Genomic DNA, 21377 nt, shown 5'->3' on the forward strand with positions numbered 1-21377 from the left:
ATGATTAATAAAATGTAGATTTTTTTCTACATATGTTGTGATTTGAACTTTTAAAAACAAAGATATATTACTCGATCTATAAAAATAAAATATGTGTTTTAATTTTCTCATTGGCAGGTTGATAAAACTAAATTTATATAACTGATAAATTAATAAATTTTATTTGTTCATAATTATAATATTAAAATTACTACTTCATATTTCATAAAATAATGATTCAAATACAGCAAATAAATAATATAAAACTGTAATATACCTCAAAAATAGAATATTATAATATATAAAATAAGGGACATTCTCAAAAATGCTCCTTTTTTCATATCCCTTTTTAAAAATACCCCTTCATGTTGACCATTTTTAAAACTACCCCTCTTTATATACAAAATGACCAAATTACATTTTTTGAGTGACAGCAAGAATGTACAGTCATCAAAATCAAAAATATTTTCCCGCCAAAAAAATTTCTCGCCAAAAATTTTTTTTCCCGCCAAAAAATTTTTTCCCGCCAAAAATATTGAAATTTATACCTTTTAAAAACATTGTAAACGCTTTTAAAAAACTTTTAAAAATGTTTACAAGGTTTTTAAACACATTGTAAACGCTTTTAAAAACCATGTAAATGCTTTTAAAAAGCTTGTAAATGCTTTTAAAAGGTTTTTAAACACCTTGTAAATGCTTTTACCTTTTTAAAACCCTTTTAAAAATCTTTTTAAAAGCGTTTACAAGGTGTTTAAAAACCTTTTAAAAATCTTTTGAAAAACCATTTGAAAACCTTTTAAAAACCTTTTAAAAACCTTTTAAAAATCTTGTAAAAGCGTTTACAAGTTGTTTAAAAAACCTTTTAAAACTCTTTAAAAAATCTTGTAAAAGCCTTTACAAGGTGTTTATAAGGTTTTTATAAGGTAGAAACCTTATAAAACCTTTTAAAAACCTTGTAAATTTTTTTTGGCGGGAAAAATTTTGGCGGGAAATTTTTTTGTCGAAATTTTTTATCAAAATTTTATTTGTCAAAAAAATTTTAGCGGAAAATTTTTTCGAAAATTTTTTGGCGGGAAAATATGTCGGAAATTTTTTGGCGGGAAAATTTTGTTTTTCTTTTTATTGAATAAAATAATTTTCATCTAAGGATAAAATGGTCATTAAAAATTAAAAGAGGGAAAAATTAAAAATGGCCAGAAAAGAAAGTATTTTTGAAAAGAGGTATATCAAAAGGGGCATTTTTAACAAATTCTCATAAAATAATTAGTATTCAAAAAATATATATAGATTTACAAAAAAAATTAAAAATAAATATTATCTCAAACAAAATATATATTTTTTAAATATAACATTAACTATTATTATTCTATTATATATGTTTTTTAAATGTTGACATGTGCTTTAAGCACGGGGTATTGCCTAGTATATACTTATTTTGTGCTGCAGTTGCAGGTGTGATAGGACCACAAAGATCCCCATGGATCAACTCGAGTGGTCGTTCAGCTCTAAAACTTGTTGCCTTTGGGAATGACTTCCTAGTTTGCTTTCCAAGTAAACAAGACGCACAAGTCTCCTTAACAGCTCTTATCTTCGGGATTCCAATGACTAACTCCTTTCTGATCATTAATTACATTACTTTAGCATTGACATGACCGAGTCTTTCATGCCACCTTGCAGCTGTATCATCAGTTTCTGTAACCTATAGTAGACTGGCTTCAGCTTCCATTCGCACCTTGTAGAGTCGATTTTGTGACCTGCTTGCCTTCACCAAAAGTTTTCCATCGCGATCATGTAATGTTAGATAGTTTTCCTTCATTCTAACTTCACAACCTGTCTCTGTGGCTTGTCCAAGACTAATGATATTACGTTTGAGTTCTGGAATCCAGTAGACTTGAGCTAATATTTTCTATCACCCGACTTGGTGACAAAAAGATTCGAACCTCTCCCTTTGATGTCAACTCTTGAATCATCACCAAATCTGACCTTACCTGTTATGGTCTCATCAAGATTGTTAAAATAGCTCCGATTACCAGTCATATGGTTACTAGCTCCATTATCCAGATACCAAACATTGTTTCCATCTGTCTTTGTCTCAAAGTTTTGTGGGTTAACCTTCTTCTCATTAAGGAATACAACCTCATGCATCAATAAGTCCTCAGCCTCCTGGTTATCTACCTCACTTGAGTCCTAAACCTCTTGAAGCTTGAGCAGTCTGTCCGGACAGTTTGATGCGTAGTGACCCTGTTTGTCACATCGGTAGCACACAATTGTAGTCGTGTCTCTGTTCTGGTAATTGTTCCTACCACGTCTTCTTCCATGTCCTAAGAAGCGTCCTCCTCGTGCTCCTCTACCTCGTCCTTGATCATGGTTCTCTTGATAATTGTTTGAGTACAGGAGCTTTGTTTGATCCTCTTCTTGATCTTCTTCATCCCGGATCCTCTCCTCATACGTCTTGAGTCTCCCAACTATATCCACAAAGCTTGTTTTGTTAAGATCAAGTACCTGCTCCAGAGCTGCAATAATGTGGATATACTTTCTCCTTGGTAAGCTATTCAGAAATTTCTTGACTAGCTTAGGTTCCTCAATACTCACGCCAAGAGCTCCTGATTTGGATGCAATTTCTGATCTTTTACCCACGAAGTCTTCTATCGTATATGTCGGTTTCATTCTCATTCTTTCGAACTCCGACATAAGTGTCTGCAACCTCGCCTCCTTGACTCTTTCAGCTCCAACATACCTTGACTTAATCGCGTCCCAAATCTCTTTCGGAGTACCTAGGTTACCAACTTGCAAAGTTAGTGTCTCCGGAATAGATTGGAACAAGAGAGTCCTGGCAAGATCAACCTTCTCGGCTTCAGCAACGTCTGTCTCAATTGTCTCCCACATTTTGTTTACCCTCAACATAACTGTCATCTTCATTGCCCACACCGTGTAGTTAGTGGTGGTAAGCATCGAGCATTGAAGAGTAGATGTATTGGTCTCCTTAGGTGCGGAAGTCATAGCAACAATATCCCCCATGTCTCTTGGTCGGTCTCGCTGTATGTAGAAGCTTTTAACCTAGGAACGAAAAAAAAATGGAATAGAGACGAAAAACAGAGAGACGACTTTGTGTTTTAAGAATTCAATGATGCTCTGAAACCAAATATTGAATCAAACACAAACTCTTTAACGAATAACTCTCATATATTGCCTTAGAAACTTCTCAAAACAAATGCAATCTCAATCTTTCTAATCTCACAAGTGTTGTTACAACCCAACAACTCCTTATACATAGAGAGACCTTTTAATATTTCTTATTTAACTAAACAATTAGATAACTCCTCAATTGTTCTAATCCTAATCCTCTTAGGAAACCATTACTTGGTGGGATTAGGATAACTTAAACCTCAAGCTAGTTCAAGCTTATCCTCAACAGAGGTAACCATCCAAAACGGCCTCCGTATTCGTCCTCAGGTTTTGGGAAGGTATCAGCACTCTCGAATACCCATCAAATAGTCGCATGTAAAAACTGTAATTACTACTAGTTTCCCTCACAAACTGAAACAGAAGGTTCCAATGCGATATGGTTTCCAATTCATTCTGGAAACGAATCCCATAAACAGCCGCAAACATCGATGTGAGGTTGATGATATGAAGCTCTTTGCGCGGTAAACGTATTTCAGGTCTGAATGGGAACATGAGAGGTGGAAGTTGAATAAACGGAGACCTTCGTGGAGGCTGAATATAGACGCATTGTGTACAGAACATTTTTTCCTACTACCAGAAAGAAAAGAAAAAAACACAAAGAAACATTCAAATCAGACTCGATAAATTAAGAAGAGGAGTGAATACTTAGGGTTTGAGAGAGTAAGATAACTCGATAAGAGTTCCGTAATAAGAACCACCGAGTCCGTACCTTAGCCGGGAAGGAAACAGCTGCAAGAACCGCCCTTACGTTGAGAAGAACGAACGGCTTCGAGTTCTTAGTCGACAACACAAGGAAACGAAGAAGATACTACTCTTGACAAGAAAAATATAACTTTATCCTTACGCTTCCCTCTGAACATAAAGGTGTTTAGGAAAAGAATCAGATGAATTTCCTAAACTAAGATAAGTATAAATATAAATTATATAATGTTAGATTTCCTAAACTCAATATTAACATTTTCTATTATAATTTTCTAAATCTTTCTAGAATCACATTATCTCGATTTCTATCTTTTGGTAACACGTGAGAAGGGGAAAAGGAGAATCGTTGGTAGGTGAAGACCGAAGAATGACGGCATTGAAATATCAATATTCATGTTGTTTCTATTTCTGCAGGTATATACACAAGAAGCAGAGCCTATGGTGTGCTTTTCAGATTGGTCATGCATACGCACATGAGAAAAATGGTGGAGACAATGAGAATTTACATCGGTACTTTAATTACTATGGTAGTTTTAATCTAATCCTAACAAAAATTTTCAGAAACTTTGTTTTTATTTTATTTTTACTATGGTTTATTTGGATTTGAAGATTTACGAGACAGTGGTTCACATACCAAATGTCTTAAAGAAGATGAAGAAGCTGAGATATCTTATGTTACCCGATGAACTAAGCACTAAAACAAAGTTGGAATAAGTGCTTTAGTGAAGTTGGAGACCCTCAAGAACTTCTCACTACATCACATATAGTTTTTTTATGGCCATGCGGCGAGTCCGCATCCATATAGTCTTAATCAGAAAAGATTCAACCGACAAGCCCTGGAAATCAAAAATTAAGAACATCATTACTTGAACATATGTTCAAAAATTTCTATGAGATAGAACATATGCATGTTCATGTTTGTTAGGAGTTTCATTTGTGTTATACTTGATTTTCTAAGGAGTTATTAACATATATAATGTATAGTATAGAATAACATGTATTCAGGGTACTAAGCTTCCTTTTACTTAGTACTACTATACTTGTATAAATACTACTGTAAGACTACACTTTACGGTTAATGAGAAATCTAATTCACAATTCTAAAGTGTTAATATGGTATCAGAGCTATAACAAACTTTTTTCTCATTTTCGAAGCTTCGCGAGCTCTAACGTCCTCATCAATGGCGTTTCTTTGTTGATTTCTTCTCTTTCTCTTCGATCTTCTTTGTATTTTTCTTTGGATTCTTCGATGAGTGCCTCGAATCGTCAAATCCTCTTTGCTTTCTTCGCGAATCTTCTCGTTCTCTATCTTCAGATCTGTTCTTCCGCGCTATCTGTTCTTTTTCTTTTTTTGCTCTTATCTTTGGGTTTCTGATTCATCGGATCTTTGATTCATGGCATCATCATCGCCGAATCGAGATTCCACTTCTAATTCTTCAACGGATCAGTATAACAATCCGTATTTCTTGCATAACTCTGATCATGCGGGAATGGCTCTTGTCTCCGATCGATTGAATACGGGAGCTGATTTTCACACATGGCGTCATTCTGTGCGCATGGGTCTCAATGTGCGTAATAAGCTTGGGTTCATTGACGGTACGATTCCTAAACCCCCTGAGAATCATCGGGACTATGGTTCTTGGTCTCGTTGCAATGATATGGTTACAACTTGGCTTATTAATTCTGTTAACAAGAAGATAGGAACAAGTCTATTGTTTATCCCGACTGCAGAAGGAATCTGGAAAAGTATTTTGTCTAGGTTTAAACAAGATAATGCACCTAGGGTTTATGAGATTGAGCAACAATTGAGTTTGATTCAGCAAGGTTCTATGGATGTTAGTTCCTATTACACTGCCTTGGTTACACTTTGGGAGGAGTTGAAGAATTATGTGGATTTACCTCTCTGTACTTGCGGACGATGTGAGTGTAATGCTGCGGCTCTGTGGGAGACACTTCAGCAGCGTAGTCGTGTTACGAAGTTTCTTATGGGGCTCAATTCATCTTATGAGGCTACCAGACGTCATATCCTGATGCTTAAACCGGTGCCTAACATTGAGGAAGCCTTTAACATGGTCACACAGGATGAAAGGCAGAGGTCTATTCCGTCAAGGCCAGATAATGTTGCCTTTCATACAACAAACAATCAGTCTACTGTTAATTCCCATCAACCTTCATCATCGTTTGATGGCTCTTATGATCATGCAGCTTTTGCGGCGATGCAAAACTATTTCAGGCCTAAACAATCTAGTCGTCCTCTTTGCACTCACTGTGGTCAGCTTGGTCATGTTGTTCAGAAGTGTTTCAAGCTTCACGGTTATCCTCCTGGTTATATTCCTGGTTATAAAACGTTTGCTTTGGGTTCTCACTTATCTCAGAGACCTTCCAACCAGTTTACTCAACCTCGAGGACCTCCAACTCATACTGCTATTCCACAACAGCAATATCAGCCTTCACAGGTTCCTCCAATGCGAGCTCAGACTCCTATTATGGCAAATGCAGTAACTTCTGCTTCTTTTCCGCCAACGAGTTCTCCTGTGACGAATGCTGTTAGTGTGGATCTCAGTCGCCTTAGTAATGATCAAATCCAGTCTCTGATTCAGCAGTATCAAGCTCATGTTACCACTTCAGAGCCTCCGGCTCCTTCCCCACAGCTTTCGTCCATCACAGATCATGGTATTATGGATCCACAATCATCCTCTGGTAATACTTCTTTTCCTACATCCTTTCCTTCTACTTCACTTCACTTTGAGAATAATCATCTTACATTCCAACATCAATGTCTTTCTTCACTCTCTGCAAATTTACCTCATGGTAGTTGGATAATTGATACAGGAGCCACCAGTCATGTTTGTTCTGACTTGGCACTTTTTAATGAAACCACGACAGTTTCTGGTGTCACAGTTAGTTTGCCTAACGATGCTAGAGTGGATATTACTCATTGTGGCACTGTGCATCTCTCATCATCCTTGATATTGCATAATGTTTTACATGTTCCATCATTCAAATTTAATATAATCTCTGTTAGTTCATTGTTGAATCATGATCAATATTCTGCTCATTTCTTTCCTTTTTATTGTTACATTCAGGAGTCTATTCAGGGCTTGATGATTGGTAGAGGGAATCTAATGCACAATCTTTACATATACAGCAACGATCGTCCTTTTTCTGCATCACAGTCGCATTTTACTGGATCCTTGAAGGTCGATGGACTTCTATGGCATCAACGCCTAGGACATCCATCTTCTGACAAGTTAAAGCACATTCCTGGTATCTCATCTTTGTCTTCTTCCTTATTGTCTGAGTCTCCTTGTTCTGTTTGTCCTTTAGCTAAGCAGAAGCGTCTTTCGTTTGAGTCTAATGGTCATAGGTCTACTACACCTTTTGATCTTGTTCACTTAGATATTTGGGGTCCGTTTGCTGTCGAGTCTGTTGAGGGTTATAAGTATTTTCTCACTATAGTTGATGATTACAGTCGTGTAACCTGGGTTTATCTACTACATAATAAAAGTGAAGTTTCTGTTAAATTTCCTCTCTTTCTTAAGCTTGTTGAAACACAATATCATACCAAAGTAAAAAAGATACGAACTGATAATGCTCCAGAACTTGCATTTACTGATTTAGTTAATAAGCATGGTATCATTCATCAGTATTCTTGTGCTTATACTCCACAACAAAACTCGGTTGTAGAACGAAAGCATCAGCATTTACTTAATGTTGCTAGGTCTTTGTTGTTTCAATCTAATGTCCCGCTGATCTATTGGACTGATTGCTTGTTGACTGCCGTTTTCCTGATCAATCGCACTCCTTCAACTGTTTTAAACAATCTTACTTCTTATGAACTATTGACCAAAAAGAAACCGGATTACAGTTTTCTAAAATCTTTTGGTTGTCTCTGTTTTGTGTCTACTTTACAAAAAGATAGGCATAAGTTTAGTCCTAGAGCTACTGAATGCGTGTTTCTTGGTTATTCTTTTGGCTATAAAGGTTACAAAGTTTTGCATTTAGATACTAATGTCGTCTCTGTTTCTAGGAATGTTATTTTTCATGAAACATTGTTTCCTTTTAAAACGAATCCTTGTGTTACTCATGATATTGATTTGTTTGGCGATGGTATCTTACCTTTATCAGTTCCAATTTCTCTTGATACATCTATTGTTACTTTACCTGCATCTTCTCATGCATCATCATCTCATACGACACCTGGTGCCACTGAGCATGCCCACTCTAGCACTGTTCCTATGGCTCGACCGACTGTGCCCTCAGGAACGACTGTTGTTTCACTACCAAGTGGCAGGCCACGACGAACTACTAAGGCTCCAGGTTACTTATCTGACTATCATCACTCTCTTCACCAAATTTCTACTTCTTCTATCTCCACCCCTTCCATATCTCCTTCTCCTTTCAAACCACACACTACACCTTATCCAATCTGTTCTTTCTTATTCCTTTATCAACCCGTCCTATCAGTCCTATGTTCTTTCTATTACTATTGAGACCGAACCCAAAACTTTTCAACAAGCCATAAAATCACTGAAATGGACTAAAGCTATGGATGTGGAAATGGAGGCAATGGAGCTTAACAAGACTTTTTCAGTTGTCTCTTTGCCACCGGGTAAGAATGTTGTGGGTTGCAAATGGGTTTATACCATCAAATATCATTCTGATGGTTCAATTGAAAGGTACAAAGCACGACTAGTTGCAAAGGGTTATACACAGCAAGAGGGTGTTGATTATATTGATACTTTCTCACCTGTTGCAAAGCTTGCTAGTGTAAAGCTTGTACTTGGTTTGGCTGCTAAGAAAGGGTGGAGCCTGACTCAAATGGATGTCACTAATGCTTTCTTGCATAGTGACTTGGAAGAGGAGATATACATGAGTTTGCCCCAAGGATACACGCCTGCTTCTGGTGTCTTGCCACCGAATCCGGTCTGTAAGCTTCATAAGTCGCTTTATGGACTTAAGCAAGCTTTAAGGCAATGGTATAAGTGTCTTTCTCAGGCTCTTCTTAATGAGGGTTATGAACAATCTCCTGCAGATAACACCTTGTTTGTCAAAGAAACTGATGTCTCTTATACTGCCATATTGGTCTATGTTGATGATATTTTGATCGCCAGTAATAGTGATGAAGCTGTTCGTGCTATTAAGGATGCTCTTGCCCGGAAGTTTAAGACGAAGGATCTTGGCCCGGCTCGTTTCTTTTTAGGCTTGGAGATTGCACGCAATGCGGATGGTATATCTGTTTGTCAAAGGAAGTATTGTCTTGACTTACTTGCTGATACATGTCTTCTTGGTTGCAAACCGAAGTCTACTCCTATGGACTATAAGAAGCCTTTGACTAAAGATACAGGTTTACTTCTTCCGGATGCGAAGCCTTACCGGGAAATCATTGGTCGCCTACTGTATTTGTGCATCACCATACCTGACATCACATATGCTGTGAATCGATTGAGTCAGTATTTGTCTTGTCCGACTGATGAACACTACAAGGCTGCTCTGCGTATCCTGAAGTATCTCAAGAATAATCCTGGTCAAGGTTTGTTCTTCTCTGCTCATACGGATATATGCCTTAATGGTTTTTCTGATGCTGATTGGGGAACATGCTTGGAGAGTAGGCGTTCTATCACTGGTATGTGTGTGTTTCTTGGTACTTCTCTTATCTCTTGGAAGTCTAAGAAACAGGATGTCGTTAGTGGTAGCAGTACTGAAGCAGAGTATAGGAGTATGGCGGTCACCACGAAAGAGCTTCTCTGGCTACATCAGATGTTGAAGGACTTGCACATCAAGGTTGATTGTCCTGCAAAGTTGTTTTGCGATAACAAGTCTGCAATGCATATCGCTAATAACCCAGTTTTCCACGAGCGCACCAAACATGTTGAGATTGACTGTCACATTACTCGTGATAGGGTTAAGAGTGGTTTTCTGAAGGTTTTACATATTTCTACAGAGAACCAGCTGGCTGACATTCTCACCAAACTGCTGCAGCCAGCTCCATTCTACTCTATCCTCAACCGTCTTTCAGTTTCAAGCCTCTTTCTTCCACGGGAAGCTTCGGCTTGAGGGGGGTATATTAACATATATAATGTATAGTATAGAATAACATGTATTCAGGGTACTAAGCTTCCTTTTACTTAGTACTACTATACTTGTATAAATACTACTGTAAGACTACACTTTACGGTTAATGAGAAATCTAATTCACAATTCTAAAGTGTTAATAGGAGTTTCTCTGGTTTTATACTTGTAAGAGTTTCTCTGGTTTTATACTGATTTCATAATTTTACTCTTACTCTGCAAAATTCTCCCCACAGAAAACAAAAAGTATCAGAAGAATCAAATTGTTCATCTTCACGGCTTCAACGAAACATATCATTTTCTTTTCCAAGCATGTAATTGCGGATACGAAACACACACAGAAACTACCAAGTCAAGCATGTAATTACTATTATTCATTATAATCGGGAATCTAATCTGAAAACAGTCGAAAAGGTTACCTTCAGGTTCAATAGAGATAGACAAAGAGACAGTAGACTTCTAAAAAATTTTAGTGAAGAAGAAATATGTAAGAGCCGTAATATGAACTTGTGCTGCTGTATTATAACCAAATTTTATGTCATCCATTTTGACAAACAGTAAGTAGACAAAACTTATGGAATTCAGCTTTTGATAGTGAAGAATCATACTTTTTTGCCAATAGTTTATGTTCCTTTGGTTTTCAATCTCGTTCTTTTCGTTAGATTGTATAAAAGTAAAATACATGTTTTCATCACCTCAAATCCTTTTTTCTACCTTCTATGTCGACAGATCTGAGATAAAGAGAGAGAGAGAAAAATATATATTTTAAATTAGATGAAGAGCACAAGATAATAAACATGACTACATTTCTTACATGAGAAAAAAATGAGAACATGTCAAGCAAAACGAACTCAATTCATGGTAAAGAAAAATGAAATGGAAATAGTTGCAAAACAGAGAAAAATGGTGAAAGATTTGAGATTTCTTGATTTTATATTGTTAGGAATACGGAAAATGAAGAGATTTTGAAGTTTTTTTTTTTGGTATGAAATCATGTTGGTGAAGAATTGAATAGAAGAAGTGGATATGATATGAGATCGTGGGGGTAGCAGTTGTAAAAGAGACATTTTTTCCTGTTGCAGTTATTTTTTTTCTTTTTGTTATGAAAATTCAAAATTGTAATCGTTTTTTTTTCTATTTTTTTTGAGAATTTGTTACTAATGCCCTTTCTTTGATATCCCTTTTTAATAATACTCCTTTGATGATCATTTTTAATTATACCCTTCCATTATTTTTTAAAGACATTTTTGCCCTTGTTTTATAATTATACCTTCCTTCGCCGTCGACCTTCTTCGTCTTCGTCTTCGTCTTCGTCTCTTCTTCTCCGGAGACATCTCTCCTTCTCCGATCGGATCTCTCCTCCGCCGTTATCATTGTTTCTCCCATCGTCATCGTCTTCGTCTCTTCTTCTCCCATCGTATTGAGCAATTGAATTTTTAGGTCTTATAAAGCAAATCTCTCCTCCGCCGTTATAAATTGAAATTTTTTAGGTCTTTTTCTCCCATCGTGTAAGCTTGTTTCTGTATTTTTGTTTTGATTTCAATTTCAATTTTGTGTTAGCTATTAGATTGTTGTTTCGATTTCAAATTTGATGTCAGAATTTTTTTAGGTCTTAACACTTGCTCTTTTAGATCTGTTCGTGATAATAATGTCCTTTATTAGATCTTTGGACATCTACTGTTATTCTTTGATATAGTTGTTCGGATCTCTCTTCTTTTAATGTAGTTTTATTGGTTTGTTTTCTCAGGTTTTGTTTGGGTGTACAAATGATTGAATTGTATTCAGTATGTGGTTTGTGGAAGTTGAACAACAACATTCATTGGGAATTTGAGATTGATAATGAAAGGGGAGCTTCTTTGATTAACATTGATGAGAATACTAGATTTAGTGAGTTGGTAAAAATTCTATTAGAAGATTTTGACATTGATATTCAGGCACAATGTTTAAAGCTAAGTTATTCATTGCCTGCTAAGTCTTCTACTATAGGTAGTATTCCTATCTTTATTAGAAATGACAGGCAGCTTGAAGCTTTTAAACTCAAATATGCACAAAGTGGAGGAGTTCTTCATCTATGTGTTACTGTTGAGGATTTTTGTGAGATTGTAGAGCAGGTATTTTTAGTAAACTCATTCTCTTGTTCTTTCTAATATTGTTTTAGAAAAGTAACTGATTTGAGTAATGTTTCTTTATCAGGGTCAACCTAGATCTACTCCTTTTATTGAGAGTGTTACTGCTGTTACTCAGGTAACTTTCTACTTTAGAATTTTAAATTATTTATTGCTTACAAAACCTTATAAAATTCTTTGAAAACACTTGTAAAACGTTTTAAATACTTTACAAATCCTTTCAGGATCAAACAAGCTCAAATCTGTTAGTTGGGAATGTTATTGATGTTTATACTCATACTCGGGTAATTTACAATGGTATAAATATTTTTATTGTCTTTTCAACCCGTTTTAAAAACCTTTGAAAACAGTTGTAAACCTTATTAAAAACTGTAAACCTTATTAAATCCTCTGAAATCACTTGTAAAATCTTTTTAAAAAACCATTGATTTGTACTTTCAGGGTCAACCAATACCAAATCCATATGTCGAGAGTGATCCTCCTGCTGCTTCTTCAAGTCAATATACTGGCACTTCTGATGATTTTACTGCTACTCATACTCAGGTAACTTACATTTAAACACTTTAAAAACCCTTTTGAAAACGGTTGTAAACCTTATTAAATCCTTTGAAATAACTTGTAAAACCTTTTAAATAACCATTGATTTGTACTTTCAGGGTCAACCAATACCAAATCCATATGTCGAGGGTGTTCCTCGTTTTTATTGTTCTCCTGTTGCTTCTTCAAGTCAATATACTGGCAATTCTGATGATTTTACTTCTACTCATACTAAGGTAACTTACATTTAAACACTTTAAAAAACCTTTTGAAAACGGTTGTAAACCTTATTAAATCCTTTGAAATAACTTGTAAAACCTTATAAATAACTTGTAAATCCTTTTAAATAACTTGTAAAACCTTTTAAAAAACCATTTATTTGTACTTTCAGGATCAACCAATACCAAATTCATATGTCGAGGGTGTTCCTCGTAACATGACAACCTCTGTTGGGTATCCATCTTGTTCTTCACACTCAACTGGTCTAATCGATGTTGATTCACTGTTTTGTGGAAAGTTATTCAAAGACAAAACAGAAATGAGAAGTCAGATGCGGATGTATGCAGTCAAGCACAGTTTTGAGTTTCATACTTTTAAGTCAGACAACAAGAGGTATGTTCTTAAATGTATTGATGAAAAATGTAGTTGGAGGCTACTTGCAACTAAGGCTAAAGCATCAGATAGCTTTGTTGTTCGAAAGTATAGTAGTCAGCACAGCTGTGACTCTGCTTTAAGGAATGTTAATCATCGCCAAGCAACTGCAAGGACTTTGGCTGGTTTGGTTAGTAACCATTTTGCAGGAGGAAAGCTTCCTCTCAGACCCAAACAGCTCATGGAAATTTTTAGGAATGACCATGGAGTTGGTGTCTCGTACTCAAAAGCATGGAGAGCTCAAGAACATGCATCAGAACTTGCTAGGGGTATACCTGCTGATAGTTATGAGGTTTTACCGAGTTGGTTTCACATGATAGAAAAGAAGAATCCAGGTACTATCACTTACATCAAAGCTGATTCTGATAATAAGTTTAGATATGGTTTTCTGGCTTTTGGTGCATCAATTAGAGGCTTTAAGTTGATGAGAAAAGTTATTTCTATTGATGGCGCCCATTTGAAATCAAAATATAAGGGAACTTTGCTTGCTGCATCAGCTCAGGATGGTAATTTTCAGTTGTATCCTATTGCTTTTGCTGTTGTTGATTCTGAGAATGATGCATCATGGGATTGGTTTTTGCGGTGTTTGAAGACTATTATTCCTGATGAAGAGGATCTAGTTTTTGTGTCTGATCGGGCTTCTTCAATTGCAACTGCGCTATCAGTAAATTATGTACATGCTCATCATGGGATCTGCACTTTCCACTTGCAAAAGAACCTGGAAACACGATTTAGAGCTTCTGCTTCTCTTCTTCCAGTTGTTCATGATGCTTCAAGAGCTTACACTCAGTATGATTTTGATTATTTGTTCACTCAAATTTCCAATGGTGATCCGGTTCTTGGAGAATATCTTTGGCAAGCTGATATTAGGAAATGGTCACGTGCATATTCTCCTTCTAACCGGTACAACATTATGACATCTAATTGTGCCGAGTCCTTTAACTCCAGGTTAAAAGAGACTCGTGAGTATCCAATTATCTGCCTGTTTGATACAATCAGGTCTATTTTGACTAGGTGGTTTAATGAACGACGTGAGGAGAGCTGTCGACATCCATATGCTGTTACTACAAAAGTTGGGAATAAGATGAATGAATCTTATAATAATACTACCCGCTGGCTTGAAGTTAGTCAAGTAAATGAAAATATCTTCGAGGTTAAAGCAGCTTTAAAGACATATATGGTGAATTTGGACACAAGGAAATGCACATGCTGTATGTTTGATATTGACAAATTCCCTTGTGCACATGGAATTGCTGCTGCAAAACATGTCAATCTCAATGAAAACATGTTTGTTGATGATTATCATTCCACTGAAAGGTTATAACTCTCTTCTTTAATAAGGTCTTTAAAAGGTTGCTAAAGTAACGGATCCGACAGGGTTTTTACAATGTTTTAAAAGGTTTTAAAAGGTTTTATAAGTTATTTAAAAGGTTTATAAACAGTTTAAAAAAGGTTTTACAAGGTTTTTCAAAGGTTTATCAAAGTTATATTAGTCTTATCTTCCTCTTTTTTATTTTACAGATGGCGTTTAGCATATTCAGAGAGCATTCACCCAGTAGGTGATATGGAGTATTGGGAGATTCCAGAGAGTGTTAGTTTTTCTATTCGGCCACCTTCTACTCGTATACCTAGTGGCAGGCGAAAGAAAAAGAGAATAGCTAGTTCATGGGAGTATGGAAAGGCTAAGACAAATTCAAAACAATACAAATGCAGTAGGTGCGGTCAGTGTGGACACAACAAATCTAGTTGTCTTGCAGCTATCTAACTCTCTCTCTCTCTTTAATTCAACTTGAATTTGTTCTTTTTAATAAAATACTTTCAGTCTGTGGTGTTGTAAACTCCATTTTCTCAAAACAACTTGTAATGCCTTTTAAAATAGCAAGTCGTACTGTTTTAAAATCATTTACAAACAACTTGTAAAATATTTTAAAACATGTTAAAAACCATACATACTCTTGTAAAACTCTACACCGATTAAAACCCATATATATACCTTTTAAAACAACTTGTAAAACCTTTTAAAACATGTTAAAACCCTTTTAAAACATGTTAAAAACCATATATACTCTTGTAAAACCCTACAACGATTAAAAACCATATATATATATATATATACTCTTGTAAAAATCAAGTCGCCACACTCTCTCTCTCTTCCCCTTCCCCTTCCCCTTCCCCTTCCTCTTACACTTCTTCATCTCTCTCTCTCTTCTCTCTCACTGCAAAAACCCTAAATTTCTTATGATTTCACCATCTTCAGTCTCCTTCACTGCTTCGTAATCAAACACCAAGCAAAACACTCCAACGATTTTAGATGATTTGAACAGATATAGAAGATTTCAAATTTTGATTTCGAATCGCTTAAGTTTTTTTTGTGGAAGAAGATTGAAGGGGTAATATGCGAAGAGTCACTTGGAAACAGCGAAGGGGTAAGTTTTGAAGGGGTAAGATTTTAATGGATAAGATTTCGAAGGGTTAATTTATTGAAGGGGTATTAAGCGAAGCGTCGCTTTGGTTCGGTTTTAATTAAGCGTTGAATGGGTACTTTTTGTAAACCAAAGCGACGCTTCGCCTATTATATATACTTTTTGTCTCACGATAACTCCTCAATCATCTCTCAGATTCGAAAAATCAAACCTTTGTCTCCTAAATCATTCTCGAAAACTCTATTTACATTCTTCCTCTAATCCGTCTGAAATGGCCCGTCGTCCTGCTTCAAGCCTTATAAAGACTGATCTGAGATGTCTGAACAGGGATCTTTCGCCAAACATCACAGCAGGTAAACACATGCATCTTCAGAGTAGATTTGTGTTACTGTTAAGGATAAAAGAGATTGAGTGTTTGCCTTTTTTTTAGTAACTGTTGATGACGACATTTTCTGTTGTGAGGCTACTCTAATCGGACCGGTGAATACTCCTTATGAAGGGGGAGTGTTTAAACTTAAGGTTACTTTTCCACCTGATTACCCAAGAAGTCCCCCCAAGGTATCTATTTTTGATTATACTCCTTTTTATTTTAGCAAGCATGATTATTAGGACTCCTTTTTTGCAGCAACTCAATAGTTTTTTAATTAAAATTTCTTGATAATGCAGGTTATTTTCATCACAAGAATTTGCCACCCAAATGTATCAGATAATGGAGGCATTTACCTAAAAGTGTTGAGGCGCGACTCTTGGTCTCCCATGTCCATTGTTAAGCTTTTCAAGGAATTAGTGGAGAAGTTGATTGAACCAGAGGTCAATGATGAGGGACAGACCATTGAATATCTTGCCAACCTCTACAAATCTGATAGGAGAAGGTTTGAAGCTATGGCTAGAGAGATGACTAATAAATATGCTGGGAGAGGAAACTGAAATAGTTCATATCTATTTTTAAGAACTATTGAATAATTTATCTTGTTTTTGTTCTTTTTAATAAAACATTTCAGTCTCTGCTCTTGTAAATTCTATTTTAATAAATATTTTATTCAGAGTTTACTGTTTTAATATTAGAAACAACTTGTAAAGCTTTTAAAAAAGCAAACCAAATTGATATATATCATTATAAACCATTTGTAAAACCTTTTAAAATTTCTAAAAACAAGATATAATCTTAAAGGTTTAAAGGGTTTAAAAGGTTATAAAACCATCTAAAAGGTTTTAAAAGGTTTTTAACACTTTTAAAGCTCTCTTAAAACCTTTTAAAACCTTTTAAAGCATAAAATAATTTTAACCCGTTTTAGAAGATTTAACATTTTAAAAGATTTAAAAGGTTTTTAAAACCTTTTAAAACCTATAAACAGTTTAACACCATTTATAGCATTAACACCATTTAAAAGGTTTTACAAGCAATAAGAAATAACTTAACATTAAAACAACTATTTTTTTAAAATATACTTGCAAACTAAACATTGAAATACTATTCTATTCAATATTCTTCTTGATGTGATCACGTTTATATAACAGCAATAATTTTTAAATGGTTTTTAAAAGATGTTAAAAAAGTTTTCAAAAACTTCTAAAACCTCTTTTTAAAAGATTATACAAGGTTTAGAACTCGTTTTAAAAGGTTTTAAACCCTCAAAAAGGTTTTTCATCTTTTAAAGCTCTCTTGAAACCTTTTAAACCCTTAAAACTTAAAAGAATATTAACCCGTTTTAGAAGATTTAACCTTTTAAAAGTTTTAACCCTTTTAAAAGGTTTTTAAAAACAGTTTTTTAAGCAATAACCTCGTATATTAGGCAAGTTTGAACAAACTACTCATGTTTAATTAAACTGTTTATAGGATTAAAACCATTTAAAAAGTTTTACAAGCGAAAAAAATAACATAACATTAAAAAGACAATTTTAAAAAATCTACTTGCAAACTAAACATTGAAATACTATGCCATTATTCTTCTTGATGCGACCAGCAAGATGCCAAATTCCTTAACCTACGTATTTGTCCTTGTACTCCTGCAAAAGAAAACAAAAATTATATCCCTAATTAATATTAAATAACTGTAAAATGTGCATAAAATCCAACAAAAGTCGAGGTTCACTGACCTTTAATTTTGTAAACATTCTGGTACCAAGGTATCTCATTTGTGGAGTAACATCTTTAGGAATTTTGTCAGGATGAAGAAGTAATATTGCCTTCCTTGTTACTTTTTTTACATCTTCTTTAGTAATCAAATCCATGGCATAGACTTTTTCCCACTTATTCCCTTGCCAAAGATACTACAATGTAGAACATCCAAATTTAATTAATGTTTAACACCTATGATAACAAGTATATGATTTTTTCAAACTTACGTTATCAATTGACGAAAGCATAGTTCTGATGTCCTTGGTCTTCGTCCAAGAAGTTATTACTTCCTCGATTTGTTTTATTTCTTCGTAACTTAAATTGTTTTCCTGCGTAGTAGGTGTTTGCACTAATACAAACAAAAGAAACAAAATATTATATGTCATTTTTCAACAGGGAAAATCATTTATAATAAAGACTTCAACAACTTACAACTGCCCATTTCCTGGCTGGTGTGATATTGTTGTTGGCTTGGGTCTTCTTGTTGAGTGGGAGCTTCTTGTTGGCTTTGGTCTTCTTGTTGAGTGGGAGCTTCTTCTTGGCTTGGCCCTTCATCAGTATCTGAAATATTAATACACTCTTCGTCATCCGATATAATAGTGTACGCTTCTTCTTGGCTTGAGTATACATTATCAGCACTGTTAGGCTTCTCATCCTGCATAAATAATGATATATTTTTTTTAACCATATGTAAATTATTTTCAAATATGTTTTTACAAGGTATTTAAAATTTGTCGATCATATTCAAGTAACACATACCTTATCATTATTCATATCCTCTTCTTGTGGATCATTTTCATTAGTATCCTGGGTTTTTTCTTCAGGAATAACACTTGGCTCCCCTCTCAAGTCAGTTTGTTTCTCATGTTGATTATCTTCTTTAGATACCTAGAAATGTTGTAAATTTTGTTTAATACATTTAAAACACTAGCAAAACCTTTGAAAACGTTTATATGATTTTGTTAAAAGCTCTTTAAAATACTTTTTAAAATGATTTTAAAAGGAATTAAGTTTTTATTTCACTTACAAATTCACTTTGAGAAGCTGGTACATCCTCTTCTTCAAAATCGGGGGCAGAGGCTCGTACTTCCTCTTCTTGAAATGAAGTGGCAGAGGCTTGTACTTTCTCTTCTTGGAAAGCAGTTGCAGAGGCTGGTACTTCCTCTTCTTGGAAAGCAGTTGCAGAGGCTGGTACTTCCTCTTCTTGGAAAGCAGTTGCAGAAGCTGGTACTTCCTCTTCTTGAAATGCAGTTGTAGAGGCTGGTACTTCCTCTTCTTGAAATGCAGTTGCCGAGGCTGGTACTTCTTCTTCTTGAAATGCCCTTGATTCCCACTGTGGTGTTGAAGCAGCAGTAGTGATCCCCACATAATTCTCCAGTCTCACTAATCTTTTGCGAGTAAGTTGACATGTTTTTAAAATCATGTCAATTTTCTCACTAAAAGATATTCTTTTTTTTTTGTTAGTTTGATTCAAGAATGGCCCTGCAGCTTCTCTCACACGCTTTTTTTGATTTTTTTCTCCTTTTTCATCTTGAATAAATCCTTGAATCCATTCCTCCTTAGTCATCCTATAGCCTTGGATTACAAGTTTAACAACTTCGTCGAAATCCTTGTCTTCATCATTCGGTGGCATAACCAAATGGCTATATTCATCGGGATCACCGACAATTGTTTTCACTTCAAACTGCAAAGATAAATTGATTCATATTATATCTCAAAAATCTTATACAGATATTTAAAACCTTTTAAAACTCTTTTATAACTCTAGAAATCCTTTGTAAATCCGTTGTAAAGTCTTGTAACCACTTTAAAACACATTGTAAATCTAAATTACATTACTAACATTTTTTTAAAAAGGTTTTACAATGTGTTTTAAAACTGTTGGAAAAAAAAAAAAATAGTTCTAGAGAAGTAATGGTACCTTGCAAGACTCGAAAACAAATTTTATTTCATTGAATCTTGGGGAAGATGTCTTTTGCCATTGCAAGATCAGTGGGAGATGTTGATTTTGGCTTGAAATGCTTTCCCTAACACCAAAATGTTCCCCTAGCTGTCGAACTGAAGATAACAACCAGATTTGGATTGCAAATGGAAAGCCAGCCATTCCATACTGTTTCTTTGCCAACGTTCCCACAGTCATTTGTTTCACATCTCTCACTAATGATTCGTAAGCAATTTCACCCCAAGGATACTTACAGAAATTCTCAAAACTACTGGCTCTCAGCAAATTCTTTAAGGGAATTTGAACTACTGGATTTTGAGCTATCAATATCCCCTCCACTAGTATCAAAGCACCTAATCTAATTCTTTCCTCAGATTTCATGTCTTTCCCTTTAACTTTCAAAGTATCAAGAAGACGTTTGCAGGTCATTTTATCATTCATCCACAAATCTTTTTTCGATGTAACAGTACCTGATGGAACAGTGCCTACGGGAAGGCCTGTTGTAATGACGAATTCCCTTAGCGAAAATCGCATAGGTTGATCATCAAATGCAAACCAGAGCTCGTTTTTCGCAGACAAAATCCTCCTCTGTAGTAAGTGGTGGACCAGTTGACTCGAGAACTTGATATTTTTCCGATTAACAAATTCTATAATTGGACCCAAGAAAGACTTCTCTAACTGCTGGAACTCTTTTATTTTTAATGCATTCTTTACACTCGCCAAAACAGCTTGCTCTGAAGAATATTTAGTAACTCTTTCTAATGTATCTCCCTCTGTGCCTGGCGTGATTAATCTTTTTGGAAAGCACAGTTTCTTCGCGGAATCTTCAAAATTACTCATATCGCAAAACCTGTCAACATTGTTTACAGAGAACATATTCAAGGCATGCACCCAATATCCCTTATAAATCCTATTTTAAAACCAATTTAAAACTTTTTAAAGACATTGATAAATTTCCAACCTTCGTATTCCGAGTTCACCAAAACATCATAAAATTTCATATTGAAATAGAAATTGAAGTCAAAATTAAATTCCAAACCAAACTTACAAAAGGGAGAAGAAGAGACGACGAATTCGAATAGAGGACTAAGAGGAAAAACGAGGAAGAAGAAGAGTCCGTAATTCGACAAAGAGAAATTGCAATTTGAAGTCCTCGCGTACCCAATCAGCCGACTTCTACTTTCAATCCGACGATTTCGTGACTGCAATCCGACGAAATCGAGAACCCAATTTAAGCAAATACAGATTTGAGTGAATTTCGCGCATTCAACCTCCCAGACGGAAAACTGTACTTTTTGAAAGAGAAACCCTAGTTTTTAGGGACAATTGATAAGGGGGGGGGGGGGAGTGGAGGTTATATTTTACTATTTGGGCCTAGGCCTAGGGCTTTCACCCTTATTATACAAAAACATTGTAAAATCATTTAAAATATAGTATTAAAACCATTTAAAAGTTTTTACAAGCGTTTTAAAAGGTTAAAAGGGGTTTTTTTTTGGGTATTTCAATGATTTTAAAGGATTTAAAAGTGTTTTAAAACGTATTTTAAAAGGATTAAAAGGGATTTTTTGGGTATTTCAATGATTTTAAAGGATTTACAAGTGTTTTAAAACGTATTTTAAAAGGATTAAAAGGGATTTTTT

The 21377-nt window shown here is 35.1% G+C and overlaps 2 protein-coding genes and 2 pseudogenes across 2 annotated transcripts; 3 read left to right on the forward strand and 1 right to left on the reverse strand.

Annotated features, from left to right (window-relative positions):
* Positions 1–2166: 2166 nt before the first annotated feature.
* On the reverse strand, positions 2167–2997 carry LOC147918766 (uncharacterized). Its single transcript, XM_087503692.1, has one exon. It carries the CDS (start codon positions 2995–2997, stop codon positions 2167–2169), a length of 831 nt encoding a protein of 276 aa, XP_087359818.1.
* Positions 2998–5261: 2264 nt separating this feature from the next.
* On the forward strand, positions 5262–8360 carry LOC104772464 (uncharacterized). The gene has a single exon (XM_010497074.2). It carries the CDS (start codon positions 5262–5264, stop codon positions 8358–8360), a length of 3099 nt encoding a protein of 1032 aa, XP_010495376.2.
* Positions 8361–11705: 3345 nt separating this feature from the next.
* LOC104789092 (uncharacterized) lies at positions 11706–15018 on the forward strand (annotated as a pseudogene).
* Positions 15019–15947: 929 nt separating this feature from the next.
* On the forward strand, positions 15948–16603 carry LOC104789025 (ubiquitin-conjugating enzyme E2 4 pseudogene; annotated as a pseudogene).
* The last annotated feature ends 4774 nt before the right edge of the window (positions 16604–21377 follow it).

This window comes from Camelina sativa, chromosome 20 (assembly GCF_030686135.1).
Source record: "Camelina sativa cultivar CO46 ecotype springtype chromosome 20, ASM3068613v1".
NCBI lineage: Eukaryota > Viridiplantae > Streptophyta > Magnoliopsida > Brassicales > Brassicaceae > Camelina > Camelina sativa.